Source organism: Carassius auratus, unplaced genomic scaffold (genome assembly GCF_003368295.1).
Source record: "Carassius auratus strain Wakin unplaced genomic scaffold, ASM336829v1 scaf_tig00042958, whole genome shotgun sequence".
Classification (NCBI taxonomy): domain Eukaryota; kingdom Metazoa; phylum Chordata; class Actinopteri; order Cypriniformes; family Cyprinidae; genus Carassius; species Carassius auratus.
This window is the reverse complement of record NW_020526749.1, coordinates 39,506-47,500: the sequence shown is the minus strand read 5'-3', so window position 1 is coordinate 47,500 and position 7,995 is coordinate 39,506. Positions and strand designations below refer to the sequence as shown.

General features: G+C 42.2%; 1 protein-coding gene across 1 annotated transcript in view; it reads left to right on the top strand.

Annotated features, from left to right (window-relative positions):
- The window catches only part of LOC113086212 (AF4/FMR2 family member 3), a 16,612-nt gene extending 13,644 nt beyond the window's left edge, over positions 1-2,968 (top strand). The window contains exons 11-19 of the mRNA XM_026255361.1: positions 368-503; positions 579-655; positions 810-873; positions 953-1,089; positions 1,661-1,732; positions 1,821-1,914; positions 1,990-2,024; positions 2,093-2,220; positions 2,637-2,968. Of these exons, the coding sequence (XP_026111146.1) occupies positions 368-503; positions 579-655; positions 810-873; positions 953-1,089; positions 1,661-1,732; positions 1,821-1,914; positions 1,990-2,024; positions 2,093-2,220; positions 2,637-2,761 (868 nt within the window). The 3' untranslated portion in view covers positions 2,762-2,968. The remainder of the gene's footprint in view (positions 1-367; positions 504-578; positions 656-809; positions 874-952; positions 1,090-1,660; positions 1,733-1,820; positions 1,915-1,989; positions 2,025-2,092; positions 2,221-2,636) is intronic.
- Positions 2,969-7,995: the final 5,027 nt, after the last annotated feature.

The following is a 7,995-nucleotide window of genomic DNA, read 5'->3' as shown; positions in this document are numbered from 1 at the left end:
TGAGTTTTTTTATTTTTATTATTTACATATGTAATTAGGATATGAATTAATAAGCATTTATTGATAAGAACTATATCTTTTCATTTACAGTAGCCTGAACAACGAGTAGTCGAGTAAGAAAGACTAGCAGAAATCAGTCGTGCATCCCCTGAAGCGTCTCGGCATGATCCACCAACTGAAGCCAATGCGTTCTTCACTGTTTCAGTGTTTCTGACTGTACTAATGTTTGGTAAAGTGTGTTTGTGTCATGTCTCGTGAGGTTCATTACTGTGACGTAAGCGCCGGTGCTTCTCTGATGAGGAACGGAAAGTACCTGAGAGTCTCTGTCTGACAGACGGCGTCTGAACACTCTTCATGTTTCCTTCAGAGCCGTCGAGAACAGCAACAAGATGATGAAGAAGAAGAAGAAGAAGAGTGTGAAACACAGCTCAGGTCTTCCTCAGGACAGAGAGCCAGCCGCGGCTCCTGACGGCCGGAAGAAGAAAGCAGAGACTCATGGGAAGGTACTGCAGACATCCTCACTTCACATTTCTCTTGGGATTACTGTTCTGATGTAAGGAAGTGTTTTAATTTCTCAGAAAAGGGGCGAGAGCCACAAGGATCTCCTGGAGAAACCTCCTGCAGCCGAAGCTCGAGCGCTGCTTCCTGATCGCAGGTGCGGCACGGCTTTATTTACAGTTTCACTGACATCATCTGTGAAACCTCCTGATGAATGTCACCTTAAACACAATAAACAGGTGTCTTTTAGGCTTTGTTACTTGCCATGTGCATAGTGTTTCTGTGATTGACCTCTGACCTCTGGTTCCCAGGAAACTCTCAGTGGAAGATCATTTGAAGGAAGCCAAAAAGCTGAAGCACAAAGCAGATGCTACGGTGTTTATAAACCCCTTCTGTTGAGTCTGCTGTGTGGTGAGCTCCACGCTCGATCTGACTGTGTTTCTCTGCTCCTCAGACGGATAAGATGGCTAAAGCGCTGCGCTATCTGGAGGCTGCGCTGTCGTTCACAGAGAGTGGCCTGGCCATGGAGACGGAGCCGCAGACGCCCAAATCTGCGTACACCATGTTCTCCGAGACGCTGGAGCTGATCAGGTGAGACTCGGCTGATGCCCAGAGACTGATGTGATTATCCACAATAGAGAAAAAAGAAATCTAAATGTTGTACATAATTATAACGTTAAACCATTCTATCTAATGCATTTTGAGAGTTTCAAGAGCTCCAACCCATGCTCTTTTTCTTTTTTCTTTTTTTATCAACTTTTTTCTTGTCTTTAATTCAACAAAACAACTTAAATTCAAACAAACAAAGATGAAAGGAAAGGTGAAGCAACTAAATTTTTATTTTCCTTTATATATTCCATTTATACATTTCTTTATATATTCCAAAATCCTGGTAAAAAATATTGCCATGCATCGATGATACTGAGACGCAGAAAACTGAACCAAGTGTGTGTTTGACTTTACAACACGCAGAGAAACAGATGAAGCTTTGAGTTTGACAGACACTGTGCCACACCACAATGGACTAAAAACAAATGTATAAAATAAAAACCTAAACTTTTTGTTCGAAAGACCTATCGATTCACATCGTCATGTGACCAGGATGATACTGAGACACTGATAATATGGTTCATCTCTAGTAGTGATGCTGTGGTGTGTCCAGGTTCATTCTGAAGCTGAAGAACTACACGGATCCGGCGGCCAGCGCTCACGAGAGGGATTTCTGCGTCCTGTGGTGAGCACTGACCCAGCAGAGACGGAGAGCTGGGTCTGAACACGAGTGACACGTGTGTGTGTGTGTGTGTGTGTGTGTGTGTGTGCAGCATGCGGTGCCAGTCTCTGCTGCAGATGGCCATGTTCCGCTCCAGACGAGAGCCAGCGCTCAGACACTCACGGATGCTCACCGATCATTTCAGAGTGCGTGCTCCTCCGTCTCCTGTAGTTTATTCAGACGTCTGATGTCTGCCTCACACTCTTTGTGTTTGTTTGCAGAGCTCGTCGTGGTCTGCGTCTCCCTCCGTGTCGAGGTGAGTTAGGGTTAGGGTTCGGGTCTGTCCCATGGGTCTTCTCCTCACCGCTGTGTCTGTCTCCTCAGGAGCGGCTCGCTGCTCATTCCTCAGCCGGTCCAGCAGGTGGCAGCAGCATACGTCAGCATCACCACGCTCCTCCTGAACGCTCACCACATCTGGGAGCAGGCGGACCAGATCGCTCTCCGAGGCAGCGGTGAGAAGGGGTCAGAGGTCACAGCTGCGTGCTGAACGTCTCTTTCCTCATTTAGGGTTAGGTTCAGTAGTGCCATCAGTCCATTAAAATACGCTCTTTCAATCTTTTCCCCTTTTTTCCAAGTTTATTTTCATTTTCATGGCAAGTAAGTATTAAAATGATCAGTTTTATTCTGGATCTGGTTTGTGGGCATTAACCATATGATCTGAAGAACAGACTTCAGCAGAGCTACAGAAGACTAAATGAATGCTGCATTAATAGTGTTCAACTTTATGTGTTGGATCACATATTAATTGTGGTTGGGTGTGTGCAGATTAAGATGATGTATGTAGGTCTTTTATAAAGTGTAGAGTCAGACGTGTGTGTGTGAGGATTGTTGTGGTGTTTTAATGAGTGCAGTGGTGTGTGTGTTGCAGGTTTGCTGCGAGAGCTGGATTCAGCCGTCGGTCCTCTGAGTCTGACCTCCTCCACGAGCGCTTTAGTTCGATACGCTCGACACGGCCTGCACTGGATCAGACTCGACACACAGAAGCCACACTGACGCTTCCCTTCGACCGCAGAGAGCTGAAGATGTGACCGCTTTCCTTTATCAGCTCAAGGATCAAATCAAACAATCAGTCTCTTTAACGGCGCGTGTGTGTGTGCGTGCATGCGTGTGTGTGTGTGCATGTGTGCGTGCGTGCGTGTTTGTGTGTGTGCGTGCGTGTTTGTGTGTGTGCGTGCGTGCGTGTTTGTGTGTGTGCGTGCGTGCGTGTTTGTGTGTGTGCGCGTGTGTGCGTGCGTGCGTGTTTGTGTGTGTGTGTGCGCACACGCACGCACGCACACACACGCACACACACGCGCACACTAACAAACACACACACGTGCACACTAACAAACACACACGCACACAGCGCAGCAAGAGCCTTTAGATCTGATTAACTCAAGCAAACACTAAATAGAGTGAGTGTGATTACAGTGAAAATATTTCTAGCTTTTATATGGTCATATGACCTTTGACCCATGGGCCTGACCTCTGGAGTTTTTCTCATGATTTTCTCTTTAATCAATCGTTGGTCTATATATATATCATTTTTTTTTTCTCAGGAGGTGGGGAAGCATTATTGTATTTATTTGCATTAGCAGATATTTATTATATAATTTATGACCAATTGCAGAACAGCATTGAGCTTGTCGATTGGTCAAGCTGCTTGTTCTTCTAGAGAGTGACGCCTCACTTTTTAAATAGAGCACTAAGTATTTCCTGTCCATCAGTATTTCCTTTCTTTCCTAATCTTGGGTCCAGAGCAGCAGAAGTTGATTGACACTCAAATGACAATTTACTTTCTGCAAACTTTGGAAGATTAAAATTCTCTGTCGAAATGGAATATAATTAAATCATTTGTATTTCTTTTAGGACCTATGATGTGGGAGTTTGGGTTGGTTTTCTACAAATTTATCAAACTGATTTGAATCAGCAGATGTCTGAAAGTGACTTTGTCACGTGTTTGGTAAAACTTCTTTTCGTGCCTTATTACTTTTTTTGTGTGACTGAGTTCAATTAACATTATTACTAAGAACTGAAGATCTGTTTTCTCAGGATGCATTTGAATATGAATTGAATAAAATCTTTATCCTTTATTATTTGCTCTCATTTGTTTTTGGCATCTTGGAGGTGATGTATAACAAACAGTTTATTGACCAGACATGAAAATATAAACATCATTTTTTTACATTATACTGTATAATAAATAAAATCACCGTGGGATAATGAATCTCTTTAAATATTTTTTGCCTGTCTGGATGATTAAAACGGTCGCTTTCACCCACTGCAATAAGGAATGGCTTTGTTAAATGTACGGCAGCATCACGAGGCCGTTCTTCGAGTCTGGATCTGAGGGTTCAGGGTTTGGTCTGATCTTTGATTGTTTGGTTCTTCGAAGCTCATCCTAGACTTGTTGTCATAGCAACAGGTGCTCGCGAACAGGCTTATTTCATCTTAACAGGATTAGATCCCGGCTTTATAAGCGGAAGTGATACGAGAAGTCGAGGCTTGTCCGTTTTTAGCTGAAGGTGCCAGAGTAACTCGAAGAGCTTTTCGATATAATCGCGGTTTGCGGGATCGACCGGATCGTTTAGCGCAGCGCGATGATCTACTGATTGAGAGATCTCGTTTTTCTCGGGGGGGTGTAATCTACATTATCAACTTGTTGGAGACACGCATTAAATGTTCGACTCGTCATTGTGCTTTAACAACTGCACAAACAGTTTGTATAGCTTTGTGATTCTTTTCGAGTGGCACTTTTCTTTACACTGTCGGAGATGCAGAAAACTTGAGTTAAAGTGCTGTATGTCATGTCATTCGCAAAGTTTATCTGGCACTCAAACCGTTTTAGGGGGCTTTGTGGTATTTCCAAGCCACTTAAGACCACAGGCTGTGAAGCAGATTTGTTTTTGCCATTGCGGGTACATTATAATTGTTAATGAAGATCATGCAATCATGATCATGCCAAAAAGTAGCCTACGACTTACGACTTTTTCAGTATAAAATTAAATCGAGTTTAAATGTCAGGAGTTACCGTCGGTAACAGCTGTTACTTTTGTCCCACTACAGTGACAAATAAAGTATTTATTTTGTTCCAGTGCAAGCTATATTGTAAATTTCTGTGTCTTGCATATTTTCTTACAAATGTTTATGTCATATTATACCAAAAGAATATGTCTGCGCGAGGTTCAGAAAGACAGACAGAGGTCTGGTTTTATCCAGATGTTTTTGAGAGGGTGTTTCTGGACATAGAGGAACATCTTCTGGGCAGCTGCTACATCACATTTATATTTAGGTTTTATATGGCACAAGCTTCAAATCGGAATAGATTTTTTCAGACATGCGCACACTGCTCGAAAAGTGAAAGTGACATTCTCACTGACTACACATAATAACCACTCTCCTATGTGGTCTCTTTATTTGTTTTAAAGGGGGGGTGAAATGCTATTTGATGCATACTGAGTTTTTTACACTGTTAAAGAGTTGGATTCCCATGCTAAACATGGACAAAGTTTCAAAAATTAAGTTGTATGTTTGAAGGAGTATTTTTGTTCCCAAAATACTCCTTCCGGTTTGTCACAAGTTTCAGAAAGTTTTTTTCGAGTATGGCTCTGTGTGACGTTAGATGGAGCGGAATTTCCTTATATGGGTCCTACAGCACGTTACCGGAAGAGCGCGCGCTCCCGTATAGCAGAGCACTGAGAGCATAGACGTATAAATACCTAGACGCCTCATTGGCCGCTTTGAGCCGTTGCAGCGATACGTCAACGCGTCCGCCATGTTAGTGAGGGCAAGACTGCCTTAAAACAAATGAAAGTAAACGGGGGAGATGCGGTTTTCACTGAATAAAAACACCATAACGTTCTCACTTACCAACCAATTTCAGAGGTTAAAAAACAGTTAAAAAAAACTTTGCCTCCATTTGTTTAGTAAGGTTTGGAAAATGATTAATTGAAAGCTCACATTTATCTCACTTGATGATTTCGTTGATTTTTTTCGGTTTACAAATCTGCTAATTTAGTATAACTGTGACTTATTCATGTAATGTAATTTGAATGTACATTACATGATATGTAGTTGTTTTATTGCTTTCTCTGTGTTCAATCGCAACATTTTTCTTTCTTTTTTTTCTCTCTTTCTTGTGTCTCAGGTCAGAACACAGCCATTCCCTTTGAAGTACTGGAATAAAACCTAAATAATACATATTTAAACACTAATAATTTACTATCGTTGAGAAAATTTAATAAAACAAGTAAATACAAATCACACACTTGAAGTCTGATTTTCATTTTGATAGCACTTTAGCCTACAGAAGAATACAACAAATAATAACACATGTAACTGATGAGGCTATGGATCCAGTGAAAATGAAAATATCCACTGATACAGAGCACAGTAGAAATATAGTAAAAGTGATATGTTATATTAAAAAGTATATGTAGTACAACTTAAAGTAAAGTGAATAATATGAAAAGCGAGTACAACGGTACAATAACATATGAGATATAATAGATTTATTAAATTCTATGTATAATATGAATAATATCATAATAAATAACTGAACAACAATAGGTTAATAATAGCAAGAAGAATATGTAATATAAAGGGTGGAATAATACAGAATAGATAAAATTAATAAATTAATAGTAAAATAAAGAGCAAAAAAAAAAAAATGAAATGTAATTTTAAAATACTAATTATTAATCAAATTAAGACACAACTAATGACACAACACACAAAAATATTGTGGACATGAGTTCCAAATTGTGTTTAATTAATGAGCTCCCTAAGTATAATATATACATGTACTCGCACACACACACACACACACACACACACACACACATATATATATATATATATATATATATATATATATATATATAATAGAACATCCTCTGAATCAATCTCAGCTCAAGAAACACATTTTATTTAAGTTTTCAGTTCTGCCTTTCTCTGGGAATAGAGTGGTTTATTTGTGAAGACAAAACCTGACTAATAAACATTAATTCCCCGCCGCTTCCCTCAAGATTTTCTATTTTATTCAATTAATGAGTCAAATAATGTTAAATACTTGACGATGCTTGACATTTTGTTTTATAATGCACATTAAACACACTCATGCAGAAAACACACATTTTGAAACAGTGGTTTGTTTTTCCATGTATGTTGGGCGGCACTTCGGAGCCTGTTTGCGACTCGGTTTATTCAGATCGGCACTTCGGAGTCTGTTCGCGACTCGGTTGATTCAGATCGGCACTTCGGAGTCTGTTCGCGACTCGGTTGATTCAGATCGGCACTTCGGAGTCTGTTCGCGACTCGGTTGATTCAGATCGGCACTTCGGAGTCTGTTCGCGACTCGGTTGATTCAGATCGGCACTTCGGAGTCTGTTCGCGACTCGGTTGATTCAGATCGGCACTTCGGAGTCTGTTCGCGACTCGGTTTATTCAGATCGGCACTTCGGAGTCTGTTCGCGATTCGGTTGATTCAGATCGGCACTTCGGAGCCTGTTCGCGACTCGGTTCATTCAGATCGGCACTTCGGAGTCTGTTCGCGACTCGGTTTTTTCAGATCGGCACTTCGGAGCCTGTTCGCGACTCGGTTGATTCAGATCGGCACTTCGGAGTCTGTTCGCGACTCGGTTGATTCAGATCGGCACTTCGGAGTCTGTTCGCGACTCGGTTGATTCAGATCGGCACTTCGGAGTCTGTTCGCGACTCGGTTGATTCCGATCGGCACTTTGGAGTCTGTTCGCGACTCGGTTGATTCAGATCGGCACTTCGGAGTCTGTTCGCGACTCGGTTGATTCAGATCGGCACTTCGGAGTCTGTTCGCGACTCGGTTGATTCAGATCGGCACTTCGGAGTCTGTTCGCGACTCGGTTGATTCAGATCGGCACTTCGGAGCCTGTTCGCGACTCGGTTCATTCAGATCGGCACTTCGGAGTCTGTTCGCGACTCGGTTTTTTCAGATCGGCACTTCGGAGCCTGTTCGCGACTCGGTTGATTCAGATCGGCACTTCGGAGTCTGTTCGCGACTCGGTTTATTCAGATCGGCACTTCGGAGTCTGTTCGCGACTCGGTTGATTCAGATCGGCACTTCGGAGTCTGTTCGCGACTCGGTTGATTCAGATCGGCACTTCGGAGTCTGTTCGCGACTCGGTTTATTCAGATCGGCACTTCGGAGCCTGTTCGCGACTCGGTTGATTCAGATCGGCACTTCGGAGCCTGTTCGCGACTCGGTTGATTCA